The sequence below is a fragment of the Microcaecilia unicolor genome, chromosome 9 (assembly GCF_901765095.1).
Source record: "Microcaecilia unicolor chromosome 9, aMicUni1.1, whole genome shotgun sequence".
Classification (NCBI taxonomy): Eukaryota; Metazoa; Chordata; class Amphibia; order Gymnophiona; family Siphonopidae; genus Microcaecilia; species Microcaecilia unicolor.
This window is the reverse complement of record NC_044039.1, coordinates 203,241,232-203,266,238: the sequence shown is the minus strand read 5'-3', so window position 1 is coordinate 203,266,238 and position 25,007 is coordinate 203,241,232. Positions and strand designations below refer to the sequence as shown.

Sequence of the window (25,007 nt, the reverse complement as noted above, 5' to 3'; positions counted from 1 at the left end):
CTAGTGCTCATCTTAACACATACATTTTGCCAGAGAGCTTCCTTCTGAAGATCGCAGGGTGAAATAGGGTATGATACATACCTGTAGCAGTTGTTCTCCGAGGACAGCAGGCTGATTGTTCTCACGACTGGGTGACGTCCGCGGCAGCCCCCACCAACCGGAAAGAAGCTTCGCGGGACGGTCGGCACGCAGGGCACGCCCACCGCGCATGCGCGGCCGTCTTCCCGCCCGTGCGCGACCGCTCCCGCCAGTTGAATGACTAGCAAAAGATGAAACACACAACTCCAAAGGGGAGGAGGGAGGGTAGGTGAGAACAATCAGCCTGCTGTCCTCGGAGAACAACTGCTACAGGTATGTATCATACCCTTTCTCCGAGGACAAGCAGGCTGCTTGTTCTCACGACTGGGGTATCCCTAGCTCTCAGGCTCACTCAAAACAAGAACCCAGGTCAATGGAACCTCGCAACGGCGAGGAAACAACAGGAAATTGACCTACGAAGAACAACTAAGTGAGAGTGCAGCCTGACCAGAATAAATTCGGGTCCTGGAGGGTGGAGTTGGATTTACACCCCAAACAGATTCTGCAGCACCGACTGCCCGAACCGACTGTCGCGTCGGGTATCCTGCTGGAGGCAGTAATGTGATGTGAATGTGTGAACAGATGACCACGTCGCAGCCTTGCAAATCTCTTCAATAGTGGCTGACTTCAAGTGGGCCACTGACGCTGCCATGGCTCTGACACTATGAGCCGTGACATGACCCTCAAGAGTCAGCCCAGCCTGGGCGTAAGTGAAGGAAATGCAATCTGCTAGCCAATTGGAGATGGTGCGTTTCCCGACAGCGACCCCTAGCCTGTTAGGGTCGAAAGAAATAAACAATTGGGCGGACTGTCTGTTGGGCTGTGTCCGCTCCAAGTAGAAGGCCAATGCTCTCTTGCAGTCCAATGTGTGCAACTGACGTTCAGCAGGGCGGGTATGCGGCCTGGGGAAGAATGTTGGCAAGACAATTGACTGGTTAAGATGGAACTCCGACACCACCTTCGGCAGGAACTTGGGTGAGTGCGGAGCACTACTCTGTTGTGATGAAATTTAGTATATGGAGCATGAGCTACTAGGGCTTGAAGCTCACTGACCCTACGAGCTGAAGTAACTGCCACCAAGAAAATGACCTTCCAGGTCAAGTACTTCAGATGGCAGGAATTCAGTGGCTCAAAAGGAGGTTTCATCAGCTGGGTGAGGACGACGTTGAGATCCCATGACACAGTAGGAGGCTTGATAGGGGGCTTTGACAAAAACAAGCCTCTCATGAATCGAACGACTAAAGGCTCTCCAGAGATGGCTTTACCTTCCACACGATAATGGTAAGCACTAATCGCACTAAGGTGATTCCTTACTGAGTTGGTCTTGAGGCCAGACTCTGATAAGTGCAGAAGGTATTCAAGCAGGTTCTGTGCAGGGCAAGAACGAGGTTCTAGGGCCTTGCTCTCACACCACACGACAAACCTCCTCCACTTGAAAAAGTAACTCTTTTTAGTGGAATCCTTCCTAGAGGCAAGCAAGACCCGGGAGACACCCTCAGACAGACCCAACGCAGCGAAGTCTACGCCCTCAACATCCAGGCCGTGAGAGCCAGGGATTGAAGGTTGGGGTGCAGCAACGCTCCGTCGTTCTGCGAAATGAGAGTCGGAAAACACTCCAATCTCCACGGTTCTTCTGAGGACAACTCCAGAAGAAGAGGGAACCAGATCTGACGGGGCCAAAAGGGCGCTATCAGAATCATGGTGCCGCGGTCTTGCTTGAGCTTCAGTAAGGTCTTCCCCACCAAAGGTATGGGAGGATAAGCATACAGGAGGCCGGTCCCCCAATGAAGGAGAAAGGCATCTGACGCTAGCCTGCCGTGTGTCTGAAGTCTGGAACAGAACAGAGGCAGCTTGTGGTTGGTCTGAGAGGCGAAAAGATCCACCGAGGGGGTGCCCCACTCTCGGAAGATCTTGCGTACCACTCTGGAATGGAGCGACCACTCGTGCGGTTGCATGACTCTGCTCAGTCTGTCGGCCAGACTGTTGTTTACGCCTGCCAGGTACGTGGCTTGGAGAAGCATGCCGAACCGACACGCCCAACGCCACATACCGACGGCTTCCTGACACAGGGGGCGAGATCCGGTGCCCCCCTGCTTGTTGACGTAATACATTGCAACCTGATTGTCTGTCCGAATTTGGATAATTTGGCAGGACAGCCGATCTCTGAAAGCCTTCAGTGCGTTCCAGATCGCTCGGAGCTCCAGGAGGTTGATCTGCAGATCCTTTTCCTGGAGGGACCACAGACCCTGGGTGTGAAGCCCATCGACATGGGCTCCCCACCCCAGGCGAGATGCATCCGTCGTCAGCACTTTCGTGGGCTGCGGAATTTGGAATGGACGTCCCAGGGTCAAATTGGTCCGTATGGTCCACCAGAGCAGTGAAGTGCGGCAACTGGTGGAGAGGCGGATGACATCCTCTAGATTCCCGGTGGCTTGGCACCACTGGGAAGCTAGGGTCCATTGAGCAGATCTCATATGAAGACGAGCCATGGGAGTCACATGAACTGTGGAGGCCATATGACCCAGAAGTCTCAACATCTGCCGAGCTGTGATCTGCTGAGACGCTCTGGTCCGCGAAGCCAGGGCCAAGAGATTGGTGGCCCTCGCTTCGGGAAGGTAGGCCTGAGCCATCTGGGAATTCAGCAGCGCTCCTATGAATTCCAGAGACTGAGTTGGCTGGAGATGGGACTTTGGGTAATTTATCACAAACCCCAGCAGCTCCAGAAGTTGAATAGTGCACTGCATCGACCGGAGGGCTCCTGCCTCCGAGGTGTTCTTGACCAGCCAATCGTCGAGATAAGGGAACACGTGCACTCCCAGCTTGCGTAGGTAGGCCGCTACCACCACGAGGCACTTTGTAAACACTCGTGGGGCAGAGGCGAGCCCAAAGGGCAGCACACAATACTGAAAGTGCCGTGCGCCCAGGCGGAATCTGAGATACTGTCTGTGAGCTGGCAGTATCGGGATGTGAGTGTATGCGTCCTTTAAATCCAGGGAACATAGCCAATCGTTTTTCTGAATCATTGGCAGAAGGGTGCCCAAGGAAAGCATCCTGAACTTTTCTTTGACCAGGAATTTCTTCAGGCCTCTCAGGTCTAGGATGGGACGCATCCCCCCTGTTTTCTTTTCCACAAGGAAGTACCTGGAATAGAATCCCTGCCCTTCCTGCCCGGGTGGTACGGGCTCGACCGCATTGGCGCTGAGAAGGGCGGAGAGTTCCTCTGCAAGTACCTGCTTGTGATGGGAGCTGAAAGACTGAGCTCCCGGAGGACAATTTGGAGGCAGGGAGGCCAAATTCAGGGCGTATCCGTACCGCACTATTTGGAGAACCCACTGGTCGGAGGTTATGAGAGGCCACCTTTGGTGAAAAAATTTTAACCTCCCTCCGACCGGCAGGTCGTCCGGTACGGACACTTGTAGGGCGGCTATGTTCCCATGGATCCAGTCAAAAGCCCGTCCCCGGCTTTTGCTGTGGAGGCGCAGGGGGCTGCTTAGGCGCACGCTGTTGACGGGAACGAGCGCGCTGGGGCTGTCCCTGTGCCTGACGAGGCCTTCGGGCCGGCTGGTTGTACCTACGCTTCGCAAAAGAATAGGGTGCAGCCTGCCGGGCCCGGGAAAAACGCCCGCCCGCGGGGGCGGGTGCTGAAGGCGCCCGGTGGGAGAGCTTGTCGAGAGCGGTTTCCCGCTGATGCAGTTGGTCAACCATCTGCTCGACCTTCTCGCCAAAAATATTATCCCCCCGGCAAGGGACGTCAGCCAGTCTCTGCTGGGTGCGGTTGTCCAGGTCAGAGGCACGCAGCCATGAGAGCCTGCGCATCACTATACCTTGGGCCGCAGCACGAGATGCCACGTCACAGGTGTCAAAAATCCCCCTGGACAGGAACTTTCTGCACGCCTTCAGCTGCCTGACCACCTCCTGATAAGGCCTGGACTGCTCCGGCGGGAGCTTATCGACCAGGTCCGCCAGCTGTTGCACATTGGTCCGCATGTGGATGCTCATATAGAGCAGGTAAGATTGGATGCGGGTCACGAGCATGGAGGATTGGTAGGCCTTCCTCCCAAATGAGTCCAGAGTGCGAGACTCCCGCCCCGGGGGCGCCGAGGCGGTATCCCTCGAACTCCGTGCCCTCTTGAGAGCAGAATCCACGACCGCTGAGTCATGGGGCAACTGGGGCCGCATGAGCTCTGGGTCAGAGTGGATCCTGTACTGGGACTCTGCTTTCTTGGGAATGGTGGGGTTAGTTAGTGGTCGCACCCAGTTCCGAAGCAGCGTCTCCTTCAGGACATTGTGCAGCGGTACCGTGGAGGACTCTCTAGGTGGTGATGGATAGTCGAGGACCTCGAGCATCTCGGCCCTCGGCTCTTCCACAGAGACCACGGGAAAGGGAATGCTTATGGACATATCCCGCACAAAGGAGGCAAAGGAGAGACTCTCAGGAGGTGAGAGCTTCCTCTCCGGTGATGGCGTGGGGTCCGAGGGAAGGCCCGTAGACTCCTCTGAGGAGAAATATCTCGGGTCTTCCTCTTCCCCCCACGAGTCCTCATCCTCGGTATCGGACATTAGCTCATGTAGCTGAGTCCGGTACCGGGCCCGGCTCGACGTCGAGGCACCAAGGCCTCGGTGTCGTCGAGCGGTGGACTCCCGCGCCGGCGGGGACGGAGCTCCCTCCATCGACGTCGACGGGGACTCCACCTGCGTGGCGGTCGAGACCGGCACCGCAAGCGGCGGCGGTGTCGACAGCCCCGGCGCCGGGCTAGAGCTCGCCGGCGCCACAGTCATCGGCGCCGGGGGCGCAAGCACCCCCGACGCCGGCACAGCCTGGCGCATCAGCCCTTCCAGGATCCCCGGAAGGATGGCTCTGAGGCACTCGTCCAGGCCCGCTGCCGGGAAAGGCGGTGGGGCCGGTAAGGGTGTCGGTGCCAGAAGCTGCTGGGGGCCAGGAGACGGCACCGAGGTGCCGGAACCCCGACGCGTCGGTACCTCCACCACCGACGGAGATCTCTCCTCTCTACGATGACGCTTCGGCGTCGACTCCCCTTCAGGGTGCACCGAGGGCTCCCGGTGACGGCGCTTCTTGTCCTTTTTCCGGTGCACGTCACCGGCGCCGGAGGGCATGGAGGAGGAGGAGGTCGATCCCCCTCGGTCTCGAGGTACCGGGTCCGACAGGGTTCGGTCCCGTGGCTCACGAGCTGAGGGAGTGACCGGGGCCGACAGCCCACGCGGCCTCTCAACCCCACTCTCACCGGCGGACCGGCGGGCCGACGGGACCTGTTCTCCTGGGGTCGCTGCCATCGGTGCCGATGTCTCGGGCATCGATACCGGTACCGAAGATCCGGCCTTCGATACCGATGCCGTCGAGGTCGACGTCGAGGGGCCGGCGCAAGTTCCAAAAAGACGGTCCCGCAGAACTTGCCTCGCAACCTGAGTCCGTTTCCGGAGACCGAGACACAGCGCACACGACTTGAGATTGTGCTCCGGCCCGAGGCACTGGAGGCACCAAGCGTGGGTGTCGGTCTGCGAGATCGGCCGGCCGCAGCGACCACACTTTTTAAATCCACTCGGGACCTTCGAGGACATCGACGGAAAAATCGCGTCGGCGAAGTCAAAGTCGGCAATGGTGGCTAAAATCACACCACGAAAAAACTAGCCGACCGAGCGGCCACTAGGCCGCAACAAGGCGTCCCCGCTGGAAGCGAGGGAAAAAGGGGAGCGCGTGCTCCACACGCGCAGTCTTTTTTCTTTTTTTTTTTCGTAACAGAGAAATACTAAAAGGAAATTAAACGAAGCGCGATCCGCGTATACGCGATCGCAAGAATCCGGCGGCTGAAGTAGAGAGAGCGGCAAAGCACGACTCTCTCCAGGCGCGGAAAAAAAGGAACTGGCGGGAGCGGTCGCGCACGGGCGGGAAGACGGCCGCGCATGCGCGGTGGGCGTGCCCTGCGTGCCGACCGTCCCGCGAAGCTTCTTTCCGGTTGGTGGGGGCTGCCGCGGACGTCACCCAGTCGTGAGAACAAGCAGCCTGCTTGTCCTCGGAGAAATACAGGCTACATATCAATGTGCAGTTCTAGGCTCTTTTTTTTTTAAATTTTTTATTTATAACCATTCAAATTTTTATAAGCGACAAAACAACTTGCTAGAAATACAGAGAAAGCAATATGTAGGAATTATTTCAGTCACGTAACTCTATTCTCTTCCTTAGACCACTAAATAGGGAGAGTGAAACAAGGTAAGGAGATCAATTAAACAGTAAACAGAAAAAAAGAAAACGTGGTATTAACCTGATTATCCCCAGATATTACTCATCTAATTCATTATTCCACATTGATCATCTGATTGGCTTCTTCAAGGCCAATACGGTGTATAGTCAAATCATTTCATTGAAAAACATACTTATTGTCCAATATTAGTTAGAAATAATACATTTGATTACATTCTTTCTCTTTTAAAAACCAGAAGTTATTTAACAATACATATACTTAAGTCTCTAATTCAAATCCCACTGATTAAAGTAATCCCAGTTTTCACAGGCTTCACTCCTTTTAAAGTAATAATTTGAGGAAATATTTCTAGGCTCTTTTAATCAGCTCTCTCTCTCACACACATTTTTTGGTCTCTCATTGCATCTCTCGATACCTGATGATCACACACTCTCCACAGTCAATTTATACTGGTAGGTCTATTGATAATGCAACTCTTGTGGGGGGAGGGGGGGTCCCTTTACCTGTGCAAATATGGTGTTGACAAGAGTTTTTGCTGTTTATACTACAAGAGGATGGACCTAAGCTGTATTACTTACATCAAAAAATACAAAAAAAAACCCCAGTCAGTCATCAGATGGGTGACAGTGATAGCAATGGGAAAAATGCACTGCAATGGCAAGCAAAGGGTATCTAGGTTGCTCCAAGTTTAGTAATGATTTACTATACTACCCCATGGCAGCCTTCGGAGTGGTTTACAATCTAGTACATGTAGAAAATGAACGAGACAGACTATTAAGAATATAAGAACATAAGTATTGCCATACTGGGACACACTAAAGGTCCATCAAGCCCAGCATCCCATTTCCAACAGTGGACAATCCAGGTTACAAGTAACTGGCAAGATCCCAAAACAGTTCAATACATTTTATGCTGCTTATCCTAGAAATAAGCCATGGCTTTTCCCCAAGTCCATTTTAATAACGGCGTATGGACTTTTCTTTTAGGAAGCCATCCAAACCTTTTTTAAACCCCGCTAAGCTAACTGTTTTTAATACATTCTCTGGCAACAAAATCCAGAGTTTAATTACCCGCTGAGTTGAGAAATATTTTCTGATTCATTTTAAATTTACTAATTTGTAGCTTCATTGCTGCCCCCTAATCCTAGTATTTTTGGAAAGAGTAAATAAGCGATTCACCTCTACCCGTTCCACTCCACTCATTATTTTAGACCTCTATCATATCTCCCCCTCAGCCATCTTTTCTCCAAGCTAATGAGCCCTAGCTGCTTTAGCCTCTCTCATAGGGAAGTAATCCCATCCCCTTTATCATTTTCGTCGCCCTGCTCTGTACTTTTTCTAATTCCACTATATCTTTTTTGAGCTGCGGTGACCAGAATTCCATACAATATTCGAGGTGCGGTCGCAACATGGAGCGATACAAAGGCATTATAAAATGTCCTAGTTTTTGTTTTCCATTCCTTTCCTAATAATACCTATCATTCTACCTCTGTCTCTTCTTCCTGGCCAGGTGGACGGTAGTATACTTCGTTTCCTGCAGAATTTTCAATCTATTTGATTCAAGGCCCTCCTTAACATACAATGCTACTCCTCCACCAATTCGATCCACCCTAACACTACGATATAATTTGTACATTAGACGAACAGATTTAAAGGGTGGAATAGAACTACAATAGTGATAGGAAAGAAACCTACTGATACACAAGGGGGTGGGGGGGATGGGTTCTGTGAGGTTAGCTGGGTCCCTGGCCGAAAGTCAGAAGAAAAACAAATTCTGGGACTTTACTACAGAATTACAGCAAATGAGATATTCTGCCTATGGGGGGAAGAACATAAGTATTGCCATAATGGAACAGATCCAGGTCACATGTAACTGGCAAGATTCCAGAACGGTAAAACAGATTTTGCTTTTCCTAGAAATAAACAGTGGATTTTTCCGAGTCCATCTTTTTTTTTTTGTTTGTTACATTTGTACCCAGCACTTTCCCACTCATGGCAGGCTCAATGTGGCTTACATATTATATACAGGTACTTATTTGTACCTGGGGCAATGGAGGGTTAAGTGACTTGTCCAGAGTCACAAGGAGCTGCCTGTGCCTGAAGTGGGAATCAAACTCAGTTCCTCAGTTCCCCAGGACCAAAGTCCACCACCCTAACCACTAGGCCACTCCTCCACTCCTTAATAGTGACTTATGCAAGTTTGAAGCAAATAGACATACGTAAAAGAACAAGCAGATTATATAAATGATTTGATCTGTCTTCAGCATATTTATAAATAAGATTAAAGCCTTGCTGCCCAGAGACTGTTTCAAAGCACTCTTGAAGCACTCATATGATCCTGATGCACTGCAGAAACACTGGCACTAGGTGGAGGATCTGGATTTAGCTCAAACCTTCCTCAGAAGCAGCTCACGGCGAGTTACATTTAGGTACCGTAGTCATTACCTCGTCCCCAGAGGGCTTGCAATCTAAATTTGCACCTGAGCAATGGAGGGCTAAGGGCTCTTTTACTAAGCCAAACAGGTGCCTACGCACGCCCAACACGTGTCAATTTTGAGTTACTGCCCGGCTACTGCGTGGCCCTTACGATAATTTAATTTTTGGTGGGCATCTGCTACGCACACCAACAAATATTTTTTTTCTGGCACGCAGGCGGTAATCAGGCAGTAATCGGCATTTTACACGTGTAGACCATTACCGCACAGTTACCGCGTGAGTCCTTACCGCTAGATCAATGGCTGGCGGTAAGGTCTCAGACCCAAAATGGACACGCAGCAATTTTCATTTTGCTGCATGTCCATTTTTGGCAAAAATTTTAAAAAAGCATTTTTATATGTGAGCTGAAAAATGATTCTGTGCGCGCCCAAAACACGCGTCCACTCCACCGCAGGCCATTTTTCAGTGGACCTTTGTAAAAGGGCCCCTAGGTGACTTGCCTAAAATCACAAGGCGCAGTCCTTATGAACTATCAGATGTCCAATGATTGAGAACCACATACGATACGAAATAAGTCTGGGAAATGCCCTAGGGTGGTATGTAATTGGACACAGGGCCCATCCAAGTGAATCATCTAAAATGCTAACTTCTGGAAAGTAAAAGCTGTTCACTAGTACAGTATCATCAGTACTTTAAAAAAAAGCACACAATGTTGGTTATTACAGTTGGTACTAGTCCAATATATTTGGATAAACAATCTTCTAAAATAATTGTAGAAAAGATTGAATATCTATGTTTGCCAATAAATTTTAAAATAGCGCTTAATCATATTTAAAATAGTAATTTATTTTGTTCTTTTAATGTAACCAGTCTTAATACTGTGCAAAATAAAGAGCTTTTTTAAATCTTTAATGGCATTAGCTCTGAAACTGGTCACATCCAAACGGAAACAGGATAACTTTCATTTCAGATGGAATACAGTACATTCGACAGCAAAATATGATGCTGTGAGTAGCATGATACAAGAAATAAAAATAAAAGGAGATGGAGTGTATTTCTTGTTGTTTCCAATCTTAGGGGCCCATTTACCAAGCTGCGCTAAAAAGGGGCCATGCGCTATGATTAGCGCGTAGGTTTCCCCATGTAAAATGGCTGCTTTTCCATTTTCTCCAATAAATGGCCATGCGTGGCCATTAACGTGTGAGCCATTACCGACACCTATTTAAGTAGGCACAAAGGGCTCACGCGCTACTGATTTAGCAAGCAGAAATGTAGCTGCACTAACCGATTAGTGCTGGGCATGCCTACTCTCCGACTCCCCCCCCCCCCCCCCCCCCAGTATTTTTTTTTTTTTTTAATTACCGGGAAAGCGTGCACAGACCTCTGAACTACCGGTGGGTGCCTTAGTGCACCCCATGGTAGTGCATTTTGGTGAACAGGAAGCACGCATTAATGTTTGCCACCGCTTAGTAAAAGGACCCCTTAGTACTTTATTGGGAGAATTTGTTCTGTTAACTTTCACCCAAAAATGAATACAATTTTTAGTTTTTGGTTTTTTTTTAAACAAAGGCCTAAAAAGGCCTAATAATTCTGCATCATTACTCTCCAATTCTAGGAAAACAAAAACAAGTGATAAGATGGCACAGTAAAAGTGGGAAAAAAAAAAAGTCCTACTCATTTTTTTGTTCTGATTACAAATGCTGGATACAATTCAGCTTCAGCAGATACACATTCTTTGGGCACCTCAGAAACACTGACAGTACCAATACATTTCCAGCTCTACCAAGAGGTACTGGAATAGGTGGTACACTTAATACCCCCCTCCAGATCCTTATTTTCACAAAAATTACCTCTTCCTGTTTTCTGAATTCCACTTCCATCTGTTTATTACGCGGCTGATTTTTTCCAATGCCATGTCCAGTTATGAAGTTGCTGCTGATGTAAACCAGTTCTGGATCTTGTTTGCCAATCTCTTTTATTAATCTAAGAATACAAAAATATGTTTTGAAATTCAAACTTAACACTGCAAATGAAAGCAAATCTTGTGTTGGCTGAGCTTGCATTATAAATGGAAATTAAGAAATCAGTGTTTTCTGAGCCTTTTTCCTTAAGGGGAAAAAATCCATATGTACCAGCTGAAGGACAGACTTTGACTTCTCTTCCTTTTACCCCTCGGTCATCTAGCAGTCCAACTGATTCGTTCTGTCCTCTGAGTCTGACGTCCTGCACGTACAATGTGCAGGACGTCAGCATGCAACAGAACAAAGACTTTTTTGACTGCAGGACGAAGAGGACGTCGGCTGGCGGGGATTGGGGTCCCCCGCCAGCAAAAGCGAAGGTAGGCGGCAACGGGGGAGGGTCATCGGGAGGGGGGTCCAGGACATCTACGGGGCCCCAGGCCCCCTCAGGCCCCACGTAGCTATGCCACTGATTTATGCACAGTGTGAAGTACCTTGTACTCCCATGACTGTAACATCACCACAACGTGATACTAGAGAAACTGGCAAAAATGACACCTACAGATTGGAATAGGAATACGATCAAAGGGGTAGTAGAAGGTTCACGCCAACTGTTTCTAAACCTGGTCCTCTAGCACCCCTAACAAATCTATAACCAATAACCACCATGGATGTGTGTCAATTTTATTTATATATTTGGTCTATGAACCAGGTTAATCCATTAGTGCCCAATGTTCCCATATTTGTAACATTGGGCACTAATGGGTTGATTTATATTCATCAGTTGGCTGAGGTGGGGAAGGTGTTAAGAGGATTGGACTTAGAGAACCATCATCTTACATTTATTAGCCCTAGAGAAAACCGAATTCTCGTCGTGCTGTAGTACTTTTGTTGGGCCTGTCAAAGAGTATTCAAAGAACGACGTGAATGAGCTTCCAGGGACACAACGTTCCAACCTTCAGACGGGACATTTTATAAATATTTTTTAATGTACTTTACCTGTTCAGAACTACAGCTGTGTATCTTCTCTCCACAAATACAATCCCGCACAGAATGTTAGTGAAAGGGGAAGGGAAATTTGTCTCCGGCTTCTCTTTTTCCTCAATTTCTTCTTCTTCTTCTTCGTCATCTTCAGAATCGCTCCACGATACGTAATTATCTTGATTCCTATTATTATACCACTCAATGCTTTCAAACTGCTGTCTTTCATAGGGTTTGTACTTGCGCAAGATTTCAAGCAGTTTTATGACTTTGGGGGTTACAAATTTTAAGTCCAATGAGGCAGGTGAGAAGTGCTCTTCGCAAAGTGCATGTATTTTCCTTAGAAAAGTGTCTGTAAGAAGTAAAAATTTCCTGTGCAACTCATCTTGCTCATGTTTGATGTACTTCTGGAGTTCTCGCACCATCATCCCAGCCACTTTATCCGTACACCAAGGGCCCAAAACCATCAGCACTGCACGACAGTCTGACAGGATCTAGAACACATGAAATTCAGCATCACTCGATATGGGGACTTAATAAGAGAGGTGTTATGATACAAAGACATTGATTATACTCATCCTGAACACACGAATATTCACTGCTCTTTGCTACACACCAAATGTGAGGTTCATACTCTGCAGAGCACCTGGATTTTCTCGTGGGGACAATGCCTCCAAACGCGTTAAGGCTTCAAGGGGCTATCCACAGAAGCAATATCAGAAAACAATCACAGAAAGCACAGTAGATACATTTTTAGTTCCTTTCCTTTACCAGAATTTAAAGGAAGCCCAAAATAAGAACAGAGGATCCCTAGTTTTGAAGAAGTGGGTGAGAGAAGCTAGAGATCAACTAGTGCACCAGGAATGGAAGTGGGTGGACTAGAGGGGTCTAATGACCTTTTCCTGTGCCATAGTCAACGTCTCTATTCTATGTAATGTGCACTGCAGCCCTGGAGAGGGTACTGCTTTTGCACCACAAAGGAGATCAAATTTGATTTTTGTTTCTCAAACAGGTGCACACAGGAATATAGGATAACTGTAATGGAATTCTAAATTGCATATTGTATTTGGATATAAATGTCTCAAACACAGATACAAAAGATGGGGGCAGACCAATGCGTCTTACCTAGTCCTGTAAAACAGTAAGAAACCACCAGCATGCCAAAATTTGTTTTAACAGCCAGAGAATTATTTTCCCATTATTTGTTCTGCATTTTCCAGTTAAATTTTATTACTTTATTTTTCTTAATTTGCTCTTTACTGTTTTGTTCCTTTTGATTTTATGCTTCTTTCTTTTCATACATTGCTGTTCTATGTTCTCTCTTTCTTCTTCACTTCTCCCCAGTTCTTCCACTCCCTCCAGGCATTTTCCCTCTCTTCCGAGTACTCGTCCCCATTTCCCCTCCAATCTCCCATTATTTCTGGGTCACTTCCCTCACCAATAAAATAGAGGAAATAACAATAGGGCATTGGGCCTCGCCTCCAACAACTGACATTTTCTTTACCCGAGACTGGCCCTAGCAACAGGCTTCAAATTTTAAGTATTTAGCCAATTCAGCACTGTTTTTTTTCCCAGACACTTGACATTTAAATTCAAGGTTAAATATTTATTTATTAGGATTTATTTACCACCTTTTTGTAGCTCAAATGCCTATTAACGCTGCATCAAAATTTTGAAGATACTGATGACTGACGAGCTTTTGATTTTTCATATACATTGTAATAAATATAAATAAAACAAATCATTGAAAAGAAAATAAGATAATACATTTTTTGATTAGTGCTCAACAGCTCTCAGACAACACATACTATATAGGAAACTGAGAAACCCACAACACAGGATTATACAAAACAGTTTGGCCACTATTGGAAGCAGGATACTGGGCTAGATGGACCATTGGTCTGACCCAGTATGGCTATTCTTACGTTCTATGGGCACATTCTACATGCTACCCAAAACCCACAAACCTGGAAATACTGGCAGACCAATCATATCTGGTACTGGCACACTTATAGAGGAAATATATAGAGGGGATTCTTAAATCCTTCGTGCGTACAAAAACAGACTTTCTGACAAATTAAAAAACATCAAGCAGTTACCACCAGGTGCACTTCTGGTCACAATGAATGTAGAATCACTATCCAGCAACATTCCCCATGCAGATGAGGAATGTTGCTGTATAAATTCCCCTGGACCAACCAACGTTGCTGTATAAATTCCCCTGGACCACCAATACTCACCGGAAACCATTACAAAATTAATCAAATTCATTCTAACTCACAACTATTTCTGCATTAACAGTGATATATATCTGCCAATCCTGGGCACCAGGATGGCATCAAATATGTTAATCTCGTCATGGCAGAACTGAGATATTTTTGAATACATATCAGACTAAACCCCTAAAATACTACCAGTATATTGATGACATTTTTATGATTTGGACTGAGGGAGAAAAGACTCTCAAACAATTTCACAGTTCTTTCAATACATACAGTCCTACAATCAAATTGAAAATTGACTACTTCCCAGAAAAAGTCATTTTAGACACCACAATTTCCATCAGCAATAGCTATATACACACACATCTATATACAGGAAACCTACAGACAGATGTAGTTACCTCCACAACTCCAGCTTCCACCCTTCACATACAAAAAAGTCCATTATACACAGCCAAGCCACAAGATTCCACTGGTTCTGCTCTGACCCAAGAGACAGAGAAACACCTCAAAATCCCAACAGAATCCTTCAAACAAAAAGGCTACAACTCCAAAATAATCTACAATAATGTCGTCTCTTCCCTTAAAACACCCAGGGAAAAAACCTATTGCAGTAAAAGGAAAAGAAAGCCACAAGAGAGAATCCCCTCTTGTAGTAACGTACAATCCAGAGCTAGAAACATTGAAAAGAATCATGAAAGATCTACAGCCACTGTTCCAGGAGGATGAATTACTGAAGAAAAAAAAAAAAAAAAAAGAAGATATTCCCAGCCCCACCAAAACTGGCCTTCTGACAGTCACCCAATTTAAAACACAAATTAGTGAAAAGCAAGCTCCCTATAGAAGCTCAAAAAGAAGAGTGGCACACATCCCTGCAATATCTCTAGCTGCAAACCACAGTCATTCACATGGGAAAAACATTCAGCACAAGGGGATCCTTCACATGCTCATCTTCAAATGTAGTATATATCATTCAATGTATAAAGTATAAAGAAGGGTGCTATATTGGAGAAAGAAGCCAGATGCTAACGACGAGATTTAATCTACATAGACATCATATGAAACATGACAATACCAACCTGGATGTCACCTCTGTGGGACAGCACTTTACAAAACCAGAATACTACAACAATGATTTTTATAGTGAGAATACTTTAAAACAATCCAGGAACATAAGACCTTTGAAGTCAAAATGATTAAATATTTTGACATCCACCAGAAAGAACTTAAAGATCTGGGTTTTCTAGCCCATTACAAACCATAACATTTTACTGCTTTGGTCACCCTCTTATCAGTCATCCATCTCTCTCTCTCTCTCTCTCATCTACCCAGCTCTCCCTGTTTCTCACTAACCCAACCCACCCTCTTGCTGTGAGACTCATTGGAATACTTATATTTTCTGATATTTGTCAACATTTGCTTATTTCTGATCTGAAGAAGGGGTACCTTCAAAAGCTAATCAAAGAGTTAGTCCAATAAAAAAGGTATCATATTTTCTTTTCTACATTTTATTTCTACTTATTACCGTTAAAAGTGTTCTACCAGGGCTACCACATCACTTTTCTCATACACATTGAGGGGCATAATTGAACGAAAACGTCTATCTCCATGGGCGTTTATCTCCGAGAACGGGTCCTTGAAGGGGCGGGCGGACCGAACCGTATTTTCGAAAAAAATAGACGCCCATGTTTTATTCGACAATTTGTGAGCTGGGCGTTTTTGTTTTTCAGTGATAATGGAAAATGAAAGCGCCCAGCTCAAAAACGAATAAATCCAAGGCATTTGTTTGTGGGAGGGGCCAGGATTCGTAGTGCACTGGTCCCCCTCACATGCCAGGACACCAACCGGGCACCCTAGGGGGCACTTTTATAAAAAAAAAAAAAAAAAAGGTAAAAGAGCTCCCAGGTGCATAGCACCCTTCCCTTGTGTGTTGAGCCCCCCAAATCCCCCTCAAAACCCACTGCCCACAAGTCTACACCATTATTATAGCCCTAAGGGGTGAAGGGGGGCACCTACATGTGGGTACAGTGGGTTTGGGGGGGTTGGACGACTAATAAGCATTAAGTAGCACAATTGTAACAGGTAGGGGGGGGATGGGCCTGGGTCCACCTGCCTGAAGTCCACTGCACCCCCTAACAACTGCTCCAGGGACCTGCATACTGCTGCCAGGGAGGTGGGTATGACATTTGATGGTGAAAATAAGAAGTTGTGAAACATCATTTTTTGTGGTGAGAGGGGGTTAGTGACCACTGGGGGAGTCAGGGGAGGTCATCCCTGATTCCTTCTGGGGGTAATCTGGTCATTTAGGGCACTTTTTGGGGCCTTATTCGTCCAGGAACAGTGCCCTAAATTCTAGCTACAAACGCATACTTATTTCCATTATCGGCGAAAGGCGCCCATCTCTCCTCGGTCGATAACCACGCCCCAGTCCCACCTTCGCCATGCCTCCGACACGCCCCCGTCAACTTTGTACGCTTCCGCGATGGAGTGCAGTTGAAAACGTCCAAAATCGCCTTTCCATTATACCGATTTATTCGTTTTTGTGAGATAAACGTCTATCTCCCGATTTGGGTCGAAATCTAGGCATTTTTCTCTTTCAATTATAAGGTGGATTGTAAACTAAAGATCACATGGGCCATTACTGAAAGAGACTTTTACACATAGCAGCCACCACTAAACATATTAAGTCCCTTAATATGGCAGTGTCACCAAAAATTCCCTTTACAACACTTTGGCACTATCCTGATAGTGCTATGACAGCCAAGAGATTGCACTTAGGTATATGAATAGAGGGTGAGATTCAGTCACTATTCATAGAGCAAAACAGCTGTGCTAAATACTCAGCTATAGATATTGCTATCGGCAGCAATTGGTTTTCATGTATATTCAGCACCACCACCTTTTCACATAGTGGCACTGAATCAATGTTTTGTTTTGTTTTTTTTAAATACGCTTACCAATGGCTTTGATCATTGACCTGAGTGTTCGATACTGGTATATGCCTTTGAAATCCGATTTGGACATTTATCTAAAATAAATAAATAAATGCACAGAAGGAAGAATTCTTTTAATGTTGGCATTGGTGAATGACTATTTTCTTACCTGTTTTGAAATTAAGGTAGAATCTCTTTCCTTAGAATGTGTACTTATGTTGCAGTCATTTAGAAAATTAAGTGCGTCATCCAATTCTTTTAACAGCGTGTCATACAGCCCACTTTTATCCACATAGGGGCCACAGTCCACTACTATCTCACATGGCTGGGACGAATACCTTTCCATGTAAAACAAACACTTTGTTAGGCATAATTTTATTCCATATTTCACAGCTGACAAGACAATTTTTGTGGTTTCATTTATTAAGAGACTGCTTCAATAAAACTCCTCTAGCTTTTCTGCCCATCCCAGATAGAAATGTTGAATACTGTATAGTGCTTTTTGTACATGTAAAGCAAACCACAGAGACTCTTCTATCAAAATGGAAATGCAGCCTTAATTTATTATACTTGTTATAGTATGCTGAACCCTAAAGAGTTCAGTTTCAAGTATAACATAATATATACATTTAAAACAAAATATCAACTGCATATATCAAAGCTCCTCATTGCCCATTACAGGCCAATAAGTCAATACAACCAATCTTACAGCACATAAGCCCTCTCTACTCCTTGCGCTAACTCACTATTGTGGCAGAAATTTTCCAAACAGCTATTATTCCCGTAATATCATTCCCGTAATATCACATCTCTCATACATTTACTCACAGAAAGATATATATATATATACCATATGTCCTCATGCCTTTTTATCGCCCTCCAAGCTCCCAGTGTTTCCTTCCAAAGTTTCAATGTTTATGTTCCATTGTTACATTCCCTAACGACACCTCAATTGTTTCGCATAACTCTGCACAATGTAATCCATAACAAATCTGTAACAAATTGTATTTCTAACATTTAACTCATATTGTAAGCCACACTGAACCCGCAAAAAGGTGGGAAAATGTGGGATACAAATGCAATAAATAAATTATGTTCCATCCATTGGCAACTGATTCTAATAATACGCTGTCTTTAACTCTCATGTTGTCATCAATCTACAATGTCTTGCTCCTGGAATCTTTAAAACCAACCTTTATAAACAAGCAGCAGGGTTTTTCAATCTAAACATAAAAACTGCCTTGTACAGAATACTTTCAAAACATTACAGATGACATTTACCACATTCTGCATTCACAAATTTATTCCCTCAGTCTGAAATATTCCAATCTATTTAGCATGAAGACCCAGAATCCAGGAAACCAGCGGACACCATACAAGGTTTAAGTGTTCTAACCCTCAGCTTCACACGATGCATAAGCTGAATATACTATAAAGTCTGCAGTCAGATATTAGTTTTGGGCAAAAGAGGAGCAAACCAAGAAATTAAAAGGATCAAAAATAACATTTCACATTCCATATTATTTTATGTATTTATTTATTTGTTGCATTTGTACCCCACATTTTCCCACCTAGTTGCAGGCTCAATGTGGCTTACATAGTACCGTCAAAGGCGTTTGCCCAGTCAGTGGATAACAAATACAAAGTTGTATAGTGATCGTATGAGGTATAAGTGGAGGGTCGGAATGGATGAAGATTGTGTGATGTCCTGTTCGATCATAATTACACCACTGGATGAAAAAAAAAGTAAAACTAAAGAATTCAATTTATCATCACACACTTACATAAAAGGCGCAAATACACAAACAGATCTTAAAGAATAAAAGAGGTTTTCTACTGACGGATTTTACAGTTTTAAGACATCTCCAAACTGAATTTAGCATGCGTAGGAATTCACCTGTCTAAAACCACCAAGTCTGTTGCAGTTTCAGCACTGCTCTTTAAGATCTTCTCTAATTTCTGAATCTTTTCCTCTAACTCAGAGGGGTCACACTTCCCATTTAAGATGGAGGCCGTCAGTCCCAGGATCCGAGGACAGGAGGAACAACTGTCGCATATCTGCAAAAGCAAATCAGAAAATGGAATTGTCTTGTCTATGTTTTGTAAATATCTAAAGGCCTATAGAGTGGTACAACAACCTTGGCATAAGCTTCTGAAACACAGGTAGGATAAGGATTATCAAAGAACCTGGACTCAATATGTAAAACAATGTAGCTTACCCGGATCAAGTGTTTATTTATCCCGTTGAACTTTGGGGAGTCCAGCTTTCTATGAAGCATCTCCCTCTCCCCCTTTCCTATTATAAACATTGCAGTTCCTCTCTCCTGTTCCTGTCTTCCTTTGTCCGTTATTTGTCTTCTACTTTTCATTCTCTCTTCTCTTTAGCTTCAGCATTGTTAAGACTATAAGCCACCCTGACGGTTTCCCAGAGGGCGGGATAGGAAATTTTGAATAAATTTGGAAAACTTGGAATTACTTTGCACCAACTAAACAACATCTTAGAAACCTTAGGCAGGCCTCTGGAATAGTGGGAAGGAATAATGGAAATCAAATTATCAGATAAGACAGACAATCTCTCCTTCCATTATGTAGATTCCTACTATTCCAGAACCTGTGGGATGCATAAAAACAACTCGTAAAGTGGGTGGGACCATGGCACTGCCGCCCTCAGGACTGAAGCCCCAAAACTGCTTCCAAGTGCAACAAAACATCCACCCTGTCTATCCAAGCCTCTGCTTACCAATAAATACAAACTGTCTGATCTGCAAAACTCATTCGTGACATCCAGATATCTAATGAGGACTCCTACGCACATCGAGAAGCTTCAAGGAAGAATACTGATTTTCTTCACACTCTCTGAGAAAGGAAGTAAGCTCCACAGATTTGGCGAGATGAAATGATGCTACCACTTTTGGAGGAAAGGAAGGAACCATGCATAGGGAGACCCAAGGGATCTAGACAAGAGACAACCTGAAGTTCTAAAACCCTACGTGTTGACACAACCGCCACCAAGAACACTGCCCTTAGCATAAGATCTTTCAAGGAGGCATTCCAGAGTGGCTCAAAAGGAGGCTTCTGAAGAGCCAGAAGGACTAAATTAAGATTCCACTCTGGACACAGTGTACAAAATGAAGGCTACAAGTGGCCCACTCCTCGTCAAGAATCGAACAAATATACAGATAAGCCTCAAGAGCTGTCTTCTAGAGAGACAGCCTTTGAAACAGACCAAAGCTGCAATCTGAACTTTTAGAGAATATGCCACAAATCCTTTCTGAAGACCAACCTGTTCTGAGCAGAGAAGGAAGAAAGTCCATGCTCACAACACCATCTCTCGAATGTTCTCCACACCGTCGCATGCACAATGGATATAGAGCATTAAGAACATAAAGATTGTCATACTGGGACAGACCGAAGGTCCACCAAGGCCAGTATCCTGTTTCCAACAGTGGCCAATCCAGGTCACAAGTACCTGACAAAATCCCAGAACAGTAAGACAGATTTTATGTTGCTTATCCTGGAATATGCAGTGGATTTTCCCAAGTCTACCCGAGCCTCAAGAAAAGTAGCAATAGCTGAATTAGAATAACCTTTTTTTATTTTTTTTTTGTCTCTAAGACCAAAGGGTACACAGATCCCCCATGAGCACCGGACCTCGCTTCAGTAGGCCTTGTACCTGTGGAAGATGATGGAGAGGATTCCAGTCCAGCAGTTGAATCAGGTCTGCATAGCACAGCCTCCGTGGCAAATCCAGGGCAAGGAGAATTATTCAACCTTGGTGCAATGTGAACCTTTTCAACACAAGGCCTAATAAGGGCCGAGGAGGAAAGACATACAGTAGATGTGTCTCCGGCCAGGGCTGCAGTATGGCATCGATCCCCATAGAGCCTGGTTCTTTCTAACGGCTGAAGAACTTGGGTTCTTAGGCATTACTTTTTGTCGCCATCTCCAGAAGCAGAGACCACCATCAGCCCACTATCAGCTGAAAACTATGTCTGGATATTTCCCATTCTCCCAGGTCCAAGGGGTACCTGCTGACAAAGCACACCTCCACATTCAAGGACTCTCTGATATCAGTCAGCTGCCAACAAGCAGAGAAGATTTTTCTTTGCCCAACTCATGAGGAAGGCCACCTCCATCGCCACTGGACAGCTGGGGGTCCCGCCTTCCTTGTAGATATAAGCCACCGTCTTCGCATTTTCAGAGAAAACTTAGACCAGGGCTCCTGTCAGAAAGGGGGCAAAATTGCAAAAGGCATTTTGCACTACCTGAGTTCCAAGCGATTTATCAGTCACTGAGACTCTTGTTCCATGAAGGTGCCCTGTACCAGATGGAACTTGTAATGAGCTCCCCAATCCGACTTGCTGGCATCTGTTCTCATCGCCTCCTATTGTGTTATCAGAAAGGGAGCTCCGATGGTCAAATTCCTGAGTGACAATTACCACTGCATAATCTGTCACCAAAGGAAGATGAAGATTGTACTTCAGTGACACTGGAGACCAGCGGCTGAGAAGAGACTCCTATAATGGCTGCATATGAGCCCTTGCCCATGGCACCATTTCCATCACAGCCGTCATTAACCCCAGAACCTGGACGTAGTCCCAGACCCTGAGCCTGCCTTGAATGAGGAGAAGACAAATCTGTTGAACCAGCTTTGACCTCTTGCATTCCATGAGGAAGATCTTTTTCCTGGTTGTATTAAATAGAATGCCGAGATACTCCAGCATCTGTAATGGAGTTAGTCTATTCTTCCAAAAATTGATCACTCAACCTGACTACAGAAGACAGACAACTTGTCCATCGCCAACACGCTGTCCGAACAGGATGACGCACGAATGAACCAGTCATTGAGATATGGGTGGACTCCGATTCCCTAGTGCCAAAGGAAGACTGCCACCACCACCATTACCTTCATACATGTTTTTGGTGCTGTGGCGAGACCGAAGGCCAAAGCCCTGAACTGGAAGTGACTGCCCAGCACCGCAAAACATAGAAACCTCTGGTGCGGTGTGTATATGTAAATACGCCTCCTTGAGATCGGGAGCAGTGAGAAATTCTCCTACTTGAACCGAGGTATGACTGCTCTTAGTGTTCCCATATAAAAGCGGAACACTGAGGAATTTAGACCTTTGATATCTAAGATCAGATGAAAAATGACTTCCTTCCTTTGGACAATGAAGTAGACGGAGTTTCTGCCTTGTCTCTGTTCGGACTGGAGAACTGGAACAATGGCCCAGAGTGCCAGCAAGGAATCTAAGGTGGCCTGAACCTTGACTGCCTTGGTTCCCTTTCAACAAAGAGGCTTCAAGAAGAGAGGAGCTACTGGACAAAAGAACGCCAACTTTTACCCTTCTGTAAAAATATCCAGAACCCACTGGTCTGACATGATTGTGGCCCACACTTCCCGAAACACCTGAAGATGTTGTCCCACCAGAGGAAGGGAAGAGTGGACCAGCCTTGCATCACTGCAAAACTCAGAGGAGGATTTTCTGCCCGCACGAAAGGAAGACTGGTTTCCCTGAAAGCAGGGCTTCTGATCATATTGCTGATGATCAGGTCAGTACCATTTGCTGTCTCGAAATCAAGATCAAGAGCCCCCCTACAGATGAACAACCAGAGGATTTGGGCTTATCCTCCGACAACTGCTGTGGCTTAAGTTTCTCCCAGTTATTTCACCAAGTTACTGAGATCTTCTCCAAATACACACTTGCCTCAAAAGGGACGTTTAACTAAACTTTGATGCTGCACCCACTGCCTAATGCCGCAACCAGAGTTGCTAAATTACTATGACAGCCAAAGACATGCTGCAGGCCGTAACCGATAATATGTTATAAATAGCATCTGCCAAGGTGGCCAACCCTGCTTTCAGATGGGTGTTATGGCGCCCATCTTGTGTTGCCAACTGCTAATGCCACTTCAGGAATGCCCTTGCCACACACTATTTATTTTATTTATTAGGATTTATTTACCGCCTTTTTGAAGGATTCACTCAAGGCGGTGTACAGTAAGAATAGATCAAACATAAGCAGGAGGCAATTAGAGCAGTAAAAATATTCGAACAATACAAAGTATGGCACTGTTGCTTGAAGGCCCAAAGAGGCCACTTGAAAGGCTTGTTTCAGTGGGTCTTCTAGCTTCCTAGTCAGTAGGTCATTTAGGGACATGCCCCTTCCCCATCCGTAAAATCGGCCCCTTTCTTTCCGAGCACTCTACCAAAACCCTCATCCACACCCTTGTCACCTCTCGTTTAGACTACTGCAATCTGCTTCTTGCTGGCCTCCCACTTAGTCACCTCTCCCTTCTCCAATCAGTTCAAAAGTCTGCTGCCCGTCTCGTCTTCCGCCAGGGTCGCTTTACTCATACTACCCCTCTCCTCAAGTCGCTTCACTGGCTCCCTATCCGTTTTCACATCCTGTTCAAGCTTCTTCTACTAACCTATAAATGTACTCACTCTGCTGCTCCCCAGTATCTCTCCACACTCGTCCTTCCCTACACCCCTTCCCGTGCACTCCGCTCCATGGATAAATCCTTCTTATCTGTTCCCTTCTCCACTACTGCCAACTCCAGACTTCGCGCCTTTTGTCTCGCTGCACCCTACGCCTGGAACAAACTTCCTGAGCCCCTACGTCTTGCCCCATCCTTGGCCACCTTTAAATCTAGACTGAAAGCCCACCTCTTTAACATTGCTTTTGACTCGTAACCACTCGCCTCCACCTAGCCTCCTCTCCTCCTTCCTGTACACATTGATTTGATTACTTTATTTTTTTGTCTATTAGATTGTAAGCTCTTTGAGCAGGGACTTCTATGTGTGTGCAGCGCTGCGTACACCTTGTAGCGCTATAGAAATGCTAAATAGTAGTAGTAGCAGCAAGGTGGTCATCTTAGTCATTGCGGTAACAAGGAAGTCCACCCTAGGAAGTTGCAATTTCCCTTTCTCCTCTGGAACCAAAAGGTAGAGCCGAACCACGGCTCTTCCCACTCTCAGCCCTGCATCTAGTGAGACCCATTCTGCTGTAACCAGATCCTGAATGTCTGAATGCATCGAGAAGGAATGAGAAGGACCTCTAAGCCCACACATGATCAACGAAGATGGATCTCCTCATGCTGCAGCAGAAGGCTCCTCAATGGAAAGTACTGCCAATGCCTCAGAAATAAGAGTACTGAGCTCCTCTTTATGAAACCACCTCAGTACTTTTGGGTCATCTTCCTCCTCAGGATGGAGCTTTCCTTTCTTTAACAGCTCCTTAAATGATAGAAGAAAACGAGACCACATCAGATAAGGAGGGAGAAGCAGAGCTAGACCTCCAGGAGTAGACAGATGAGGCTAAACAAAATCTCTTAGGAGCCAGAGGGGCAGCAGGGCAAGAAACAGAAGCACCTTGCAGCAACACTGACTGTCCCCTTAACGCCAGAGAAAATAAAGATCCCAACGCAGCTGATTGCTCTGTTGGGCCCCGAGGTTGTAAAATGGAGGCTGTACTCTGCGTGTGATCAGACAGGCTGTCCTGTACTGTCAGTCAACCCAGACAAAACTGCACCTGTTCCCACATTCTCCTGAATGAAACTGCGCACCGGCCCTGCCGGAGAGCCCGAAGACCCTGGCATATTTGGATGCTGCACCAAATCTAAAGACGTGTTGCTGCTGCCGCCCATTTCCCCCCCCAAGTCTTGCAGGATACCTAGCTGGCACGCACTGCAATACCCAGACACTGGCTGATGGGTCCCACAGCAGCAAAACTGCTTAACTGCTTCTGCAGGAGACGTCATTTACCCCGACTGGCACAAATGCAGCACAACGCAGTCTTAAGCAATGAGTCAGGATCCCTCCCCTGCAACAAGAAGAACTTGGAGCCCTTCAAGTGGTTCTGAATCAAAAGTTAGTTATCACTTTTGGCTGCTGCCCCCAAGCTCACAGTCTCCACAAGTCTTACCACAGCAAAGAATCAGGACTAATACTCTGTCCCACGCTCTCCAGTAAACCTTTCCTTCTACTTTTTTTATTTTTTTTAAAGGTTGTTGTGCTGGAAAATGAGAGCTCCACATGAAACATGGGAGAGGTGAAGGGAAGGGAGACGTAAATTTGCGGGGCACCAAATACAAGGATATGAACACCTCCAGACATGACTATGCAGACTGAAGCCACCCTCAAAGCTCAACTGGGAACCAGTTGATCAACTGGACCAGA

The 25,007-nt window shown here is 45.9% G+C and overlaps 1 protein-coding gene across 1 annotated transcript in view; it reads right to left on the bottom strand.

The window, feature by feature from the left end:
- Nucleotides 1-25,007, bottom strand: part of DICER1 (dicer 1, ribonuclease III) — a 157,276-nt gene that overhangs the window by 99,278 nt on the left and 32,991 nt on the right. The window contains exons 7-10 of the mRNA XM_030213736.1: nucleotides 18,723-18,883; nucleotides 16,995-17,163; nucleotides 11,689-12,164; nucleotides 10,582-10,714 (exon numbers count right to left, since the gene is read on the bottom strand). Coding sequence (XP_030069596.1) covers nucleotides 10,582-10,714; nucleotides 11,689-12,164; nucleotides 16,995-17,163; nucleotides 18,723-18,883 — 939 coding nt within the window. The remainder of the gene's footprint in view (nucleotides 1-10,581; nucleotides 10,715-11,688; nucleotides 12,165-16,994; nucleotides 17,164-18,722; nucleotides 18,884-25,007) is intronic.